The sequence below is a fragment of the Tyto alba genome, unplaced genomic scaffold, assembly GCF_018691265.1.
Source record: "Tyto alba isolate M040663 unplaced genomic scaffold, T.alba_DEE_v4.0 Super-Scaffold_20000042, whole genome shotgun sequence".
Taxonomy (NCBI): Eukaryota; Metazoa; Chordata; class Aves; order Strigiformes; family Tytonidae; genus Tyto; species Tyto alba.
In genome coordinates this window covers 9339305-9355818 of record NW_024881293.1, presented here as the reverse complement: position 1 = coordinate 9355818, position 16514 = coordinate 9339305, and the positions used below count along the sequence as shown (strand labels likewise).

The window sequence follows — 16514 nt, the reverse complement described above, 5'->3', positions numbered from 1 at the left end:
GAAACATCTGAAATCACTTTTGTCTAGGCAAAGTTCCAGTTTGCAACCTGATCATATATGGGATCCTTTAACTGAAAAATCAAAATAAATGCCCTGCATGTAGCAGAGTACTGGTATGGTAGCGCTAGCTGCCCTATGGGAGCACACTGGCAAGCCTGCACAGGTTCCCACACTGGCAGAGGATGATTCATCATGTCTGTGTCTGTACTCCCAGCTGACTGAGGTATGTGTGGAGTGGCTGACATGAACTAGCTTGTCTGCTGCTCTGTTGGCACATTCCACCTATCCACATTAAAAAGAACCTGTATTGGGTGAGTTTACCAAATGATCCTGTGACCAAATCAAAGGCACTTCCAGTGTACACCAGATGTAGTCACATTTTGCACTTTCTCACATACCATGAATGCTTTGTGCAGCACTTACAAGCTGTAGCTATCATTCAGTAAGCTTTTTTTCAGACTTCAAGTCCAACTTTTAAAGTCACGTACCCTACTTTGCTCAAAGTTTCCTTATTCTGTGTCTGCCCAACACAACCTGGGCTGCTTTATTATATCAGCAAGGGAGCTGAACATGGTTTTCTTTCAGCAACAATCCTAAATTAGAGATTTCATTTTTGTCAGTATATCTTAGAAGCAGCTGGGCTTCATTATGTGAATAAAAGACCTGTAGTGAGCTGATTCTGTTACCCTTTACATTGCAGTTATTGCTGACACACTTGAATATTGTTGCATTGCTCTAATGAAGGGCAGATAACAAAAGATAGTGTCATACCTGTGACGGCAGCGTCGTAAAAACCGCATTATCTTGCGAGCAGCTTGATCCTGCTTCTTGGTAAGCAGACTGCTTCTAAACACAAAAAAAACCCAACACTGAAGCGTAGGCAAAACTGGGAAGAATAATAGTAAATGCAAGAATAATTATCCTATGAACCACTATCCTTTTCCTGCTGACCTTTGTCTGTAAATTACAGCACATCCCTAATGAGTGTAAAAACAATATATAAAGGTCCTGGTAGTATCTAACATCTCATCAGCTCACCTGAGTTTCTGTTGTACAATGGTGGCTGCCCGACGGTTTTGCCTCCTCTTCCCACATTCTTTGTAGCTGCGATAGTACTGCTGGATCAGCATCGCAGCTCGTCGGCTCTGCTGGAATTTTTTCTGCTCATAATAACTTCGGAATTTGCTCTGGATAAGAATGGCAGCTTGTGTCATCTTTTTATAAAGTGCATACTACAAGAGAAACAAAGAGAAGCTGAGGCATTCCAATAAAACAAGCAAGAAGCAGTTTCCTATGCTGAAAGACTCTTGTGCCACTAAGACATGATGAGAAGAAGCAAATGAGTATTTGCTCACTGATTGGAAACTGTGTAAGAAAAGGGTGACAGTAAACAGGAACTACTGTGAGATTAGGTGCAGAACCTAGTCTGCTCCAAGAAAGCAACTACCTGTTTTGCTGCCCCTGGAAGAGTTTGATGGGATTCACAGAATAATTTGGGTTGGAACGGACCTTCTTTTAAAGGTCATCTAGTCCAATCCCCCTGCAATAAGCAGGGTCATCTTCAACTACATCAGGTTGCTCAGAACCCCATCCAGCCTGACCCTGAATGTTTGCAGGGATAGGGCATTTACCACCTTTCTTGGCAACCGTTGGCAGTGTTCCATCATCCTCATTGTAAAAAATTTCTTCCTTGTATCTTGTCTAAAACTACCCTCTTTTAGTTTAAAATCATTACCCTTTGTCCTACTGCATCAGGCCCTGCTAAAAATCTTTGCCCCCATCTTTCTTATAGGTCTCCTTTAAGTACTGAAAGGCTTCAATAAGGTCTCCCTGGAGCCTTTTATTCTCCAGGCTGAACACCCCCAACTCTCTCAGCCTTTCTTCAGAGAAGAGGTCTTCTTCCCCTCTCAGGTTTTATTTAATACCTAGCTAGCAGAAGCTCTAAATGTACATGCAAATGACCAGATGCAGCTGTACTATACTTATGAACAACTCTGGAACAACTGGAGCTGATCCTGAGTTGTGTTTACACTGCCTCGTATTTGTACTGCGGTGGGTCTGCATTAGAGATAAATTTAGAGGAACTGTTTGTTTCCCTTGCATACGGAAATCTCATTACAAAGTACAGGATGCTCATTTCTATGAAGCCATTGTTTATAAAGACTCGTAACAGCAGCAGCAAATATGCCCAGCTAAGTCATTATAAGGATAAAGCAGTGTGAATGACTATTCCAAAATTCCAACAAATTAACTAAAAAAAAACCACCCTTTTTCGTGTCTTCATTTAAAAATACCAATTTGCTGATCACAAGTGTATTCCACGTTCTTAGGACAATTAACTTTTAAACAGCTCATTTCTTGTTTCTATGCCATAGCAGAATACTATAAAAGTTTTGATTGCTCATATATCCATTTAAATTCAAGCATTTCAAATAGAGTAACATATGATTCTAACTTAAAAAGAAACTAAAACCAAACAAAACCCCAAATCCACAACTGTTAATTAAACAAGTGTAATATTGTCACAGGCAAAACTAAATCTCATTAGAAGTCTGTAACAAGCACCCACTGAACTTGCAGATTTGCATGAGCAGTCACACATAGCCAAAATTCCCTCTAGCATTATATTATTTCTAGCCCCATGATTCCAAATAAAGCAGGCACAAACTCTTAAAAAGAAAAATCTTTATTCTACAGCCCTCTCCTTTAAAAGCACACAAGTAGACAGCCACTTAATAGAAGCCATACGCATCCGTGTGTATTTTTTAGAAGTAGTTTTTAATATAGAGATGTTGAATAATGTATAGAAGTTACACTGATACTTCTGAACTAATACTACGACAGAGGTTTTCAGTGTTTATTGATCTTATTTTGAAAGTTTTAACATTTTCAAAATTTATGTGTCTGTTGTTCCTGGATATTTATTTTATCAGCTATGACTTTGGCTCAGTTTATCAGACAGATGAGACACAGAAATAGCAGCCACTGCCCTGTATAAGGGTAATGTCCTAACATATCTCAATGGAGCATTCCTGTCTACTGGGAAAAAAAAAAAAAAAACAACAAAAACAAAACAAAAGCAAACACACACTCCCTCTACAATATCACCCCATAGCAAAAACCCCTCCAATACGATCACAGACCACCATTTACCAAATTTCACTTTTTGGAATTGAAGCAGTCATTAGGTGCAGTTGTATTTTGCCATTATTAATTTCCATTGTTTTGTTTGGGTTTTGTTTTGGTTTGTTTTTTTTTTTGTGTTTTTTTTTTTTTTTTTTTTAACATTTTTAATTAAATGGATCAGATTATGGTTTTAAATTAGCTATTTTAAGTAAGTCCATTCACAGACTGGTCATGATTTTCCTTCAAATTCTTAGCCCAGATGGGACTTCTGTGGCTGAGTTACAAACCCCTGAATAGAAAGGTTCAAATATGGAACTGTGATGTGAGCTATGACTGTTCAAATCTAGTCATAAGCCTGTGCTGATCTCGGTAATACAGTAACATAATAGCTGAATAAGGCATGTGAAAGAGAAAATAGCAGTCACTGAATAGATTAGACCCCAAATGCTTGCATTCAACTCTAAGACCCACTTAGCTGATTAGCTGCTCCCTCTCCTCCTCTTTTTCCCTCCAGCTGGGAAAAGGATAAACAGAGAAGTCACCTAACCACTGTGGTAAGCCTCCGCTAGTACAGAGGCCCTGGAAAGCTCTGCTCACTTGTGCTGATAGAACAGTACTTTGATTGATACAAAACCATGGTGCAGGAGGAAGCTGTGGATGGAAAATTACCCTGAGGACACATTCCCTCAAAGAAGAGTGTGCCTTGCCTTCTGGGCAGCTCTGACAAAAGCTCAACTGATTCTAGTATCTGATGAGAGCAAGATGTTACACAGCTGGGAAATGCATCTTTACAGTAGAAAATTATTGGCTGTGAACAATTTAAGACTGGCATCAACAGTTGTGACTCTAGTATGAGTAGCAACATACAGGAGATGGTGGTTTTATAAATACAGGGCACAGGTATTTCAAAGATGACTGTTCAAAATATTTTGGCAGGCAGGCAGAATGCAGGACATTGGCTGCATGTGTGGGATAAAAGCTCTCCTGCACTCCCTGAATGCCAAGGCAAAGATCACTGAGTGACAGCTCATCAACAGCAACAGAAGAAAGCTTGTCCTCCAGAAACTGGCTTGAAAACCTTCCCTGCACCTCAGTCCATCACTGCTTATACGAGTACCTGTAGAAGCAGGAGATTTTTCCTTTTTCAGTTCTACTATGTTGATGTGCTGTGGCATGACAGCGCCTACATATCTCCCATAAGGTTTGGTTGGTCAGTGATTTCTCAACCACAGGTATTTATTAGTGGATACTATTAAACACTTCTCTAAATGCCAGCTTCTCCTGGTTTATTTTGAATGTGAAAGTTAGTGACCCATGGGGAATTGTTTCCAAAATGTTTGTATTTGTATTACCTTCAAGGCTATCCAAGTAAGCTTAGGGAGAAACAGAAAAATATATAGTTAATGTTAGTTCTGCAAATAAAAAAAAAACAAACCATCTTCTTTCAAAAAGACACAATTCCAGGATCCAAGACAAAGCAGTTTGTCAGGTAGTTTATGAAAGGAATTAAGCTTCCCTATTACAGGAAGCATCAATCCAGAATGACAGCCATGTGACAGGCTGAATGTGAATCATGATGCAGTCACCTAACCCTAAGAAAGGCTTCCCGAATAAATGTTTTTGAAGGTTGTAAAAAAGCACGGGCACCTTGCCTTTCACTTCACATAACATGGTGCCAGACACCAGACAGCTTGAATCCAGCAGAGTACAGTGGAAAAAGAGGGTTGTGGGCTTTAGCCCCTGCCCCTCCCTGCCCACCCCACCCCCCAAAAAAACCCAAAACAAAAATCCAAACCAAAACCCAACCCCCAAAAAACAAGAAGGAAAAAAGAAAAAGTATCTTCTTTTTCTGGGGTTGAGAACTCAGCCTAAAAGCAAGTCTCCAACTACAGTCTGGAGACTAGTTGTAGTCCTGGAACAACTCTCATCAAGCTAAAACACGTGACTTCCCATAGTTTAAAAGTTTAGTATGTGCAAAATAAAACAACCTGTTTTTCATCTTTGCCTTTTCACTTCAATTTCACAATGAAATTTGGCAAGCAACTAGTCAAAGAATAGTCTCACAAGGCTATATCATGCATAAAGGCCAATATGGAATACGTCATTGTCCTCTCTCTCATAGCAAAATCCTTTCAATGATTCCCTCAAAAATCTCATCACAAACAAAATCCTTTCAATGATTCCCTCAAAAATTAGGATTTCAAGACATGAATTTTCTTCCCTTTTCAATTTTGCTTGAGCAGGGTATTTCATTACTGCATGCTGAAAAGCATACAAGATGGGATAATTCCCATCACAAAGGGCTGTGTTCATGACACTTATATGTTTCATAAAATTTAATTTCCTTGATTACCTGTTTGTATTTTCGGTAGCAACGCTGAATAACAGCGGCAGCCACCTCTTGCTGTTCCCGGAGAGGACGACCCTGTGTGAAGAAGGAAAGAAGCAGTAAGTAGTCGGAGTGCACCAGAAAACAGGACAGATGATGCTAAAAGGCTCACAGGAGCTTGCAGAGCACCTACTTCTACATCTCTCCTATGAGTGCTACCCGGTCTGATTCAGGTCTAGGCTTTTCCTGGAGATGTCTCTACTGCCAATTCATCTAAGGGACAAATACTCAAAATTGATGTTTACACCAAGCAGGCAACTAACTAGAACCTCTGGGGTATATTTTGAGGATATGCTTTTCCGGCATATCCTGTGAGTGCTGTTCCGGCACAGAAGGCATGCTATGGCTTGGCACGCTCTCCCCAGTAAGCTAGTTGCTGGGTGAACATCAACAAATGCTAGAAGCATTGAAAAGGTTATGAGATAAACTGTACTTTTGTCCCAGGAATCGGTATTACCCACATTTTGTTTTGTAACAAATGATACTCTTTTACACCTAACAAAGAAGACACTGGATGTTTTGGCCACCTACCTTGTATTTCCTGAACACTGTCTGGACGAGTTTGGCAGCTTCATAGAGTTCTCTCTGCTCATGATCAGACAGAGTTAACTGTGCAAACTCATTTTCTACCTTCTCGCTGGTGGATGCACTCAGAAATTCAGACCAATCTGCTGCCGAGGGAAGGCTGGGTTTCTCAAAAGCTATTTCACTGATTGGTGAGCCTGCAGGGCTCAAGCTGGTGTTCGAAGAAGGGGTCAGGGGTTCACTATACAGACTTCTGAAATACCAATCACAGTAGGAATTATTGGCTCACAAAGCACCTGGGCTGGCATCACAGGTAAGGACTACAACATTTCTGAGTTCAAGACAAAAGTTCATGCTCCCCTCCCTCTCTCCAAGCAATGTTCCACATTCCTGAGCCTGCCTGTACTGCATCACACAGAGGTGGCACTGGAACAGAAGTCACAAGTCAGACCTTGTGGCCACTTTCCCCTCCTGACTCCTGCTGCATGCACTCTCTTTCTTCTCTGAATTTGCAGCTGTGCTAGCAACAATACATTTGACCATGAGAGCATGGCTGGGCTTGGAACACCAGCATTGAGTCCCATTGAGAAATAGCATCTGCAGGCTAAAGAATCAGTGCATGCTGCCCAGCATTCAGACCACTCAAAAACCCAGAGCAACTTCACAGCTCTTACTGACCTTATCTGTGCAGCACTCGGTAGATGATCGACATCAGCAAGGTAACTGGCCAGCCAGCTCATTGTGGTGCTCATGGCAGCACCGTCTGTTCTCTCCACCAACGGCGACTCCATTGGCACAAAATTTTCCCGCTTGATCCTGTCAGGCGTAGCTTCAATAATGTGCTCCGCAAGTGTCATCATGTTCACCTGGAAAGGGGGAGAAGAGAGCAAACTTTTGCTGCTTGATAGCAGGAGCCTTGTGCTTGCATGTTACAGCTCAGCTTTAGACAGACTGCCCCATTTTCCTCAAACTTGTGGTAGCTGGAGTCTATTGTTTGTCTCGGTACTGGGGAAAAATTAAATAACCAAAGCTCATTTGCTTTTCTGTCTCTTCTGACAAAGCACTGCAGAGTCAGATTCCTTAGACCTCTTTTTCATTGAGTGTACAGGGAGCCTAAGAGATCTGGTGAAAGGTTTATGTCATTGTACCTTGCTGCACACTACTGACAGCTGTCACTACTATCTTGTTTCCAAAGTAAAAGCAAACTTGCCTCTCTTTTGCCGAGATGTGCAGTAGAGTATGACAGGACAATTAGGGTGCATCAAGAAAAGTTAAAACCCTTGAGAACACAGCTTTGCCAGGAATCTTTCTGAACCATATCCTGCCACCTGCCAAGGTTCATAGGAATTTTTAATACATAGAACAGAAAACAGGTCTTGTTTAGCGAAGATCTGTTTCATCCGTGTTATGCCAGCAAGATGAGAATATTTAGAGATGCCAAGGCAGTGCATGTAGGCTAGCTGTGCTCCCATTACTCTTTTCACTCAGAAGACCAAACACAGTATTTTTCACCCAGTGACTACTTCTCATCTGTCTGTCCTGCTTCTGTTGTGGTTTTATTTCCTCTATTCTATACCTGGCGGGATTTTTGCTTCCCCAAACCCACTGTCTCTCCCTTTCTCCACTCTTATCTCCTTGCCCTTCAAAGTGCAGCAGCTTGGCCTGCAACCACAGCACTGCCTCTCTTAGGTCACCTTGTCTTTGTAGGGACTACTTCCCAGTTCCTGAAGGACTATGGGGCCACCTTAGTCTCATTTACTGATGTGACCAGGAGGCTCTGTTTCTTCCCTTTTCCTTGCAGAATTGCGAACAATTTTGTGCGTTCCATACACTACTGAAGTGTATGCCAGTGCATGACCCTAAATGCTAACCATTAGCCGCTGTATCCAGGTTGAAAGAACACCCTTTGAAACTGGAAGAAAGTATACATTGACCATATGACCACCTCCTTTCACAAAGCACAGTTCAGAATCTCTAAAGGCTTCCACAGAAGTTTCTCACAGTTAGGCTCCTCTGTACAGCCACCATATTCTCTTGAGACTGCTGATCTTGGTGCTATGCGGGTATGTTTACCTGCAAGTCATCCATGTGGTGTAAGCAGTCCTCATCCCCTGCACTGTCCCTGTAGGACAAGAGCTCTGCATCCACCATCTCCCTGTCAGCCATCATCAGCACGTTCATCTGCTCTCGCTGGCGCAGCCGATGGGCTACAGTGTCCTTCCCCAGCACAGCTCCCTTCTGGCTCCCCGCCACCTGCACTGCAGACACACCAATATAAATGTCTTTTGGGTTCCATTTGATGCCTGCTTGGCTGCCAGAGCCCCGATACCCAGTAACTTCTGGGATGTGCTGGGAGAGCTCCCGGCCATAGTCCCTTATCCCTTCACTGGGGCTGATTGTCTCAGTGGCGGATTGCTTGGAGCTGGAGTTCTGCTTCCTGATGCTTGGCTGTTCCAGGCTCAGCGCAGTGGAAAGCAGCTTCTCTTGCCGGGCTTGAAAATATTCAGGGCTCAGCTTATGTTTTTTGGGTGCGGGGTAATCTTTCTGAGTTTCACTACTGTAGTAACTGGAAGGTTCTGATCTTGGTCGTCTCAGCTCTGGAAAAAAACAGATCAATGGTCAAAATGAAATATGCAACCCATAATTGCTGTAAGAACAGCTTCTGCCACAGACCTCAGGCAGAAGTTTGTGCCATGCTCTAGGATACCCAACAGTACATGCAAAGGGAGTAACTATCACCCAGGGAGGATACTATCTCAAGCACTCTTAAGATACACATGTCTTTCTGAAGCAGACATACACTCCTCTTCCTGAAACTTATGCAAATGCACGGAGCACATGACAGAGCTCCCACAAGAAGACTTGAGCATGGACAGCAGGGCTACAGGTGGCATCTGCCACCCAGGTGAGCTGCTTGCACCCAGGTTTTCATATGTCAAACATCAGAAAAGCAGCGCATGCCATCAGGGTTGTTTTACCTGTGTTTGTACTGGAAATCACAGTGACTCCCTTCTGAGGCTCCTGAGAGGCAATAAGCTCACTGTGCCACTGGGACACCCAGTTCTCTGTGTTGGAGTCTGTGCTCGAGGGGCACTGAATCCTGGGGTTTTGCCCAAGCTGAGTTTGCTCATCCCGCTGTAGCTGCTCTAAGCACTCCGCCAATTTTACATGGCCTCGAGATCGGGCAATGGCCAGTGGCAGTCTCCCAAGGGAGTCAGGAATAGAGATGGCTCGGCGGTCCCACTTGTACAGCACAACTGCTGCATCCATGTGGCCAAGGGCACATGCCCACATCTAAAAAAGAAAAGACAATTGACCCACTGGGTGACCTGCCTTCTCCTTCCTTTCTTGCTAATGCAGTGGCGTCTGGTCCCCAGCTCATGGAAAAATTACTCTGATAAGCAAAACCATAACATACTTCAACCCCACCAACTGGCTTTTATCAATGTCCTATCCCAACAAAAGGTCGTTACAGAGCATTAGATGCATGCTATTCTCTCCTATGACAGAGGAACCTCCATCTGCCAAATGAAGCTGACAGTTTGACAGTATATTTAGTAATAAGCATTCTTCAGGTTTGGTGCTTTTTTTTTTTTCCTTGACATTGGAATCACTGCAGAGATAGAACAGCCTCATATGCAAAGGAATCTTTCAGATGATAAACATGCAGATAGGACTAAAGGTTGGGAAGAGTAACATCAACACTGCTGTTGTAAACAAGCACTTCTGGTTCCACCTACTTTGACTTTCTGCTCATCTAAGTTCTCAGTCATGATTTCATGATTCCAATGACCAAGACATTGTAATCACTTTACAACCTCTACAGTTAATCAAAGAGAACAACTTGAAAAAAGGCATGTAAAGTCCTTTCCCCAGCATGATAGTGGGACTAGATTTTAGGTAAAATACAAACCAGAACCATCTGTCTGCCCCTTCTCCTCATGTTACTCAATGACAAGGTTTTTTCTGTGTGGTCTCTCTCAACAAAATGACAGGAAGCTGATAGCGCCATGCCTTACCATTTGCACAGCAAGAACACACAAGAACATCTGGTTTTCCAGTGTGAAACACATTAGGAAAATAACACATCAGGAAGAACTCAAGGGTCCTCAGACTCTCTCAGAAGTTTTTGTCTCTGCTCTTACCAGAGGAGTGCAGGAGAAATGATCCACATTCAGAGGGTCAACTTCCAGCTCCAGATCAATGCTGTCTGCATGTTTGGTGCTGCAGAAGAAACAACAGAACAAATGATGCGCTGTAGCTATGTTAGGATCATTGTCTAAATGCACAGCTTTACCCAATGCACTGCACCACAAAGACGTGGCCATGCATATGCCCATGACACATACATTTACTACAGATGGTGCCCCCACCAGAGCCTTTAAGAGCACGATATATCCGGTGATTGGACTCGCTCTCTCAAGAGACAGGTCCCATCAGATCAGGGGACAGGAACAAGTTCAGGGACTTGGTTGTTTGTAAGGGACAACCAGAAATCTGAACCAAGCACATCTTACATATGCTTCTGCTGTGCCTGTATTGACACCCAATAGTCCAATGAGCTGGGTCTTACCGCCATTTGATGAGGGTCTGGATCAGTGTAGCATAGCCCTGGGCAGCAGCTAGGTGGAGCAGTGTCATTCCTCGGAAAGTCTTTGAATGGATCAAGTGTTTGGACTTTGCCCAGCAAGCACGACTCATCATCTTCTCGCACACCACCACCACGCGGCTCTCAAAGCAGCTGCCCAGTGTCCCAGTCCCAGAAACGCACTGAAACACCACACACATCCCAGTTTAACCACTGAGAGAAGGTGCGACCTGCCCTGAGCAGGCAGCCTTCCACTTCTAGAAGTACTGAGACAGTGGTAAATGTGAGTGAAAGTCAACCGCTGCTAAAGACACCCCACAAACCAGAAAAACTATAATCCTTTCCAACCCTCCCCCGCAAAACAAACTCTGGTAAGAAAGCATAAAGCTGCCGTGTCTGGACACAGCAGGGTTCATACCTGCACCTGCGTTCCTCCATTCCCACTCCCATTGCTCCCGCCTCCTACTCCTTGTTTGTGCTGCTGGGAGCCTGTCATTTCAGCCATTCTCCTCTCCATCTGCTCAAGTCGCTCCAATATTGACATCCTGAACTGGTTATCTAGGTTGGAGAAAGCCAGAATAAGGATATTTCCATGGAAAGAAAGCTCAGGTTTTGGCAGCCTACTGCAGGAAGCCACAAACAGCTATCCTGGAAGTCACACAGGAGACACGCTCTGCCTGTCAATGCACAGGGACACTTGCCCTGCAGCATCCTATCTCTTCAGGTTCCTGCAGCAGCCCTTTGACTCCAGTTCCAGAGAACTTCCTTAAAGAAATCAAAAAATGAAAAATGCAGGTAGAAGATGGATCCCTTCCCTTGTGATTCTAGCTGTGTCCACGCAATAAACGACTCCAGTAATGCAATTTCTTTGAAAACTCAAGTAAACCCTAGGCAAATATAGCCATTCAGACAGCATTTCAGTAGGATCTTATCTGTCAAAATACTCTCCATTTTAGAGTCAATCCCCCTACTTTACAGGAGTCCTGAATTCAGCCTGGCTTACCTCCTGAAATCACATAATAATGGTACCTGGAGGAAAAAGACTCCTCTGCTTCCTTCTGGGCTTAGAAAAAGAGGCCTTTTAAAAAGGCACTTGTTCCTTCCCTGACAGACTCCCTTCCTTGGAAAACTTCAGCCAAGTACCAGAAACAGAACTACCAGAAATCACAGAGTATGGGCACTGATAACCCAGTAACATCATTCCAAAAAACAGTACAACTCTTGAGCTCTCTGGTCTCTGCAGAAGCATAAAGGCTATATTAATTTTTTTTTCCTCCTTGCATCGTAACTTAGCACTGTGATACAGCTACTAATGCTTGAACAGTGGAGCAAGAAGATTTAGACAGGTTAACAGGACATTGCTAAACCTGATGCTGTAGAGAACAACTCAAGCAATCGTTCTGTGTTTAGGGCCAACCAGTGCACCTTGACTGACTGCAAACATAGAGGGGTCCTTCTGTCTTGCAATCCATAAGGGTCATGCTGCTCATGTGAAGCCAGGCAGGATAATTTTGTGGATAGGGAACACTTAATGAATTTTGTTATCATGCTAATAGCGTACGTAATAAACTATAGGGAAAAGACAACCCTCACCCTGTTTGGTTTCATGTATCCATGGAGATGATGTGGTGGTGCACAGCACTGATAACCAGAGAACAAAGGCCACTGACAGTAATAGGAACCTGTGCATCAAAATGAATGAGCTCTGATCCAGTTTTAGAAGAGAAAGCCTCCTCTGAGTGACCTGGTTACAAGCAGAGTCCTCCCTGGAAGGTTGCAGAAGTATTTGCATAGTACACTCTGCAAAGCATAACTCTCACAAGACAGTATTAGAGAGCTAGGGATCCCTCTGCTGTACTGCACTGAGAACCATATTGCAGACCCCTGATAAGAGGCAGCTCAGGTCCACTGGCTAAAGACATCCCCTTCTTCCTGAGAGGCTGCCGTGGTTTGACAGTAGACAAGAGCTCTGGTCCCTTCTGGCCAGTTCCAACGGGTGGTAATGCAGGATCTCACCCTGCTTGCTCAAGAGCCAGGGACAAAGGAGTGCGGTCAGCACCCCTCCCCCTCTAACCTCATTTCAGAGCACATTATGGTCTCTTCTCACCTAGTCCGAGACACTATTACTTATTATTAGTGCCTTATTAATAATTCAGTTGTACTGTTAATTGCAAGGCCCCGGGAAAGTGACTGACAGTAACATGAGGAAATACTTGTAACACAGATGCGGTCTCAGGGCCCATATTTGAACTGTGGTCAGCACACAGCAGCAACACAAGTCGCGTTTTCCCAGCAAGTCTTTGTTCCGGGAGTGCTGCAGTGTGCTGCAGTGCAGTCCATGTCGCTGCCTCCTCCTTCCCCATTGCCAGGCAGAGCACGTAGGCTGCAGAGACTGACAGAGACCTAGTATTGCTGAGCCATCCCCTCTCATCCCGAGCCTGTGCCAAACAGAGCTACTACAACTCAGGTACCAGGAAAAGTGGCCACACTTGCCATGTACATTAAGGGCTCCGTTCTGCACATTTAATGTTATTCTTTCTAGCTGGGTGGGCAGCACTTTTATTAGAGACAAGAGTAGCAACACACATCAGGTATTGTATCTGAGCCTTCCATCTCATACAGGCAAAAGTAACATCTTTTAAAAAGAAGAAATTTGGCTTGAACTGCTGTTACAGAACAAGCCCAGCGCTGCAAGATTCTGGGGATTTTGCTCCTACCCATTTTGTTGTCAAAAGAGAATAATTATTCTGCACAGCCAGAAACAACCGGAGAAAATTATTCCAGGGAGATCCAGAAGTACACAGTGCAGATTACATTTTTTTTTTTTCCAAGCTGAAACCATTGTGGAACAGAAATGGAGGGCCCTGTGTCTGTGTCCATTTTCCAGGCTCTGTGATGTCTAACAAGTCAAGCCTTCACCTTCCCTCATAGCAAGTCAGTGACACTGAGCACCTTCTGGCACTTTTCATCGGAGGACTGAAGTTACTAAAGGGATGTCTGTCCGCACCACTGTCCCCAGATGGGAACACCAAAACAAAGAACGAAGAGTAGAGAATTTTCTTAGGAAACATAATTTGAAGCAATATCTAGTTCTCCCATCCATTCCTATTTAGACACTTGGACAGTGCTCCTGGGAATATGGCAGGACTACCTGATTTGAGGTAGCAGAGGGTATCTGTTTGCCATAACAGGAGTCTGAAGGACAGACAAATTCATTACAGTCTTTAAACTACAGTCTTAAACTTTCAGCATCTTACCAAAACAATGGGTGTTTTTCATAGATGGCTGTAAAATGCTGCTCAGTCTACAGGCAGGTCAGAGATATGCTGTTATTAGTAAAATAGGAAGTGGAAACAAACATTCTGGAGTGCCAGCACAGAGCAAAGAGAGTCCTTTCCACATCTAGCAGAGACTGTTGGCCTTCACCCAGCGGCAGGGTGCACCCTTGGATTAGAAAACTCCAGGCAGCAAATAAATTAAGTGGGGTGGTAGCACAGGGAAAGTATCTCTATTCTGCCCATTTTCCAGGTGATTAAACTTGCTACCTAAGCAGCTAGAACAAAGCCAAAACTGATGACAATTTCAAAATTATTTATGTATAGTGTTTCCATAACAAATTCTGTGTTATCAAGTACACCGAGATGTCCTCTTCAAATGAGAGCGGTCACTTGAAATGTGTGTACTGCACTAGTCTACCCCACCCCCCAAAAAGAAAGAAAAAGCGTGGGGAGAGAGAGCGAGCAAGAACAGCAAAGGGAAGACAGCAACTATCTGTGCTGCAAGAGTTAGCAGGTCCTTAACAAAACAAAACAAGGACAGCTAAGCACAAAGGAAGAGCCAAAGGGAAGGACACCTTCCTCCAGGGTTCCCCCTGGACTCAGCAATGAGGCAAAAGTCTCATTTTCTTCCACATCAAGGCCTGGATGCACACCACATTGATGGCATTTGGACCATGGTCAGCACAGTTCACACACTGCTAATAAACCAACAGGTGTCCCACCCAGGCTGCATCGAGAACAACACACAACACAGTTTGTGTGGAAGATCGCTGGGTCATTCAACCCCCTAAACAGCGTATTTCCTTCCCTCTTTGCTTGGAGCAGGGCCAGGGAACCTGCTTGCTTTTAGTTAGGCTCCCAAAAGTAAACTGCATACAAATACCAATTTCTACACACCCCCCTCTTGATGCGCTCTTGCAGCTTCTCTCAGGATCATTTTACAAATCAACTGTCCACAGGCAGGTGAACTTCCAAGCTATTTTACCAAGCTACACTAGTCCTACTCTGTTAAAGTACAAAGAATAATGATCTTGTACCTTGAAAACTTAGATTTTGCAGGGGCCTAATCAAAGGGTAAGTCTTCAGGTGACCTTGTAGCAATCAATATTCTTTAAGTCCCAAGTTTGCCAGTTTGTATCAAAACACTATGACTTCTGTATTCTCAGTAACAGACCCTGGCCAGCTTTATCCTTGAGGACAACAGCATCATGTTGAAAATAAAAGTACAACTTACACCACAGAAACCGGCATGAAAACATCTTTCCTTTATGTAGACCTGGGTTCAACAGGGTCAAATACAAAGTCAGCTTTACATACCACGTAAGCCATATGCCATACACCCTATTTATCTTTAAAACGGATATATCTGTATCCACATTAGCAGCCTAAATAGAAGGACGACTGCTATAGCTGTGTAAAACTTGGAGGAACTGGACAGAAGGAAAACCTCTCACATTTTGAGAAGCAAAGGGTTGCCTTTTTTGTGTGTTATGTATCAAATATAACTGAGGTCTGAAACAAGATCCTTCAGCTCAACAATAAAGATGCCAGATGATGCCACAACACATATTTTAAGCAAAGTACCATACTCCACTGCAAAAGAAAACCATGTTTTCTGGTAAAAAAAAACAAAAAACAACAAAACAAAACAAAACAAACCATGACAAAACCTGATCCAGTTCTAATGACTCTCCAATGCATTTTCCTGGGAAAATCCTGACTGCCAAAAATACACTGTCAGTAGAGACCAAACACCACAAACAGGATGAAAATGAAGTGCAAATGAAAACAAAACAACACAAACCAAAACCCAACCAACACAAACAAACAAAACCAAAACAGAATAAAAACAAAAAGTTGTCTGAAGTTATGCAATTTACCTTGCAATAATTAAGAGATGGGCTTAGGAGAGCCATAAGGCTGACTGTTACAGGTATCACTCTGAGAAATTCAAGACCCTTTATCCCTTATAATTTCTCAATTTGATAGTTACACTCTTTTCTGTCTTGCTCACTTCAAGGGGCTGTGTAAAGCCACCTGCTTAGCAGGCAATTAAGTTGCAGGAACACAGCTTCTACATTCTTGCCTTTTATATTCAACAGAAGATCTCATGACAAATATCTATCTCACAGTGCACTGAAGACAAGAGCTCGACAGCATGTAAGCCAAGTTGTCAAAATAAGCTTTTCTCCTGCTACATTATACAGCAAATCTAAACTGCTCCAGCACAGTACAACACATCTTGCACTGAAAGCATTCCAGCTATTTCCAAAGACAGCAAAGATGCATGTGGATACAAACATATCCACATATTTAAGGTTTTGCCCAAGGACTCCGCTTTTGATGATCAAATATCAGATTTTTTTTGTGAGTGGAAAAATTAACTTGCAAATTTTTCCATTTGTCAAGTTTTTCCACTATATATAAATCTGAAGAAACATTATAAAATTCTTTAACAAACCACAAAGAAGGTTTCTGAAACTGTTCTTCAAGACTGCTTCCACTGAAGGTGATGAAAATGACTGTATTTCTGTATCTCCAAGATACCTCACAAATTCACCGAAAACATTCTGAACATTGCATCTTTTCTGGAAATTGGTATTCTTCA

At 43.1% G+C, this 16514-nt stretch overlaps 1 protein-coding gene across 10 annotated transcripts in view; it reads right to left on the bottom strand.

The window, feature by feature from the left end:
- Positions 1-16514, bottom strand: part of CAMTA1 (calmodulin binding transcription activator 1) — a 324174-nt gene that overhangs the window by 25425 nt on the left and 282235 nt on the right. For 8 of the 10 annotated variants that reach the window (XM_032993178.2, XM_032993179.2, XM_032993182.2 and 5 more), the window contains 11 exons: positions 11047-11186; positions 10614-10810; positions 10186-10264; positions 9019-9334; positions 8114-8637; positions 6719-6906; positions 6047-6293; positions 5480-5551; positions 4479-4499; positions 1039-1232; positions 772-846 (listed from right to left, as the gene is read on the bottom strand). In XM_032993178.2, the coding sequence (XP_032849069.1) occupies positions 772-846; positions 1039-1232; positions 4479-4499; positions 5480-5551; positions 6047-6293; positions 6719-6906; positions 8114-8637; positions 9019-9334; positions 10186-10264; positions 10614-10810; positions 11047-11186 (2053 nt within the window). The remainder of the gene's footprint in view (positions 1-771; positions 847-1038; positions 1233-4478; positions 4500-5479; positions 5552-6046; positions 6294-6718; positions 6907-8113; positions 8638-9018; positions 9335-10185; positions 10265-10613; positions 10811-11046; positions 11187-16514) is intronic. The other 2 variants (XM_042794324.1, XM_042794328.1) reach the window with 1 other exon arrangement.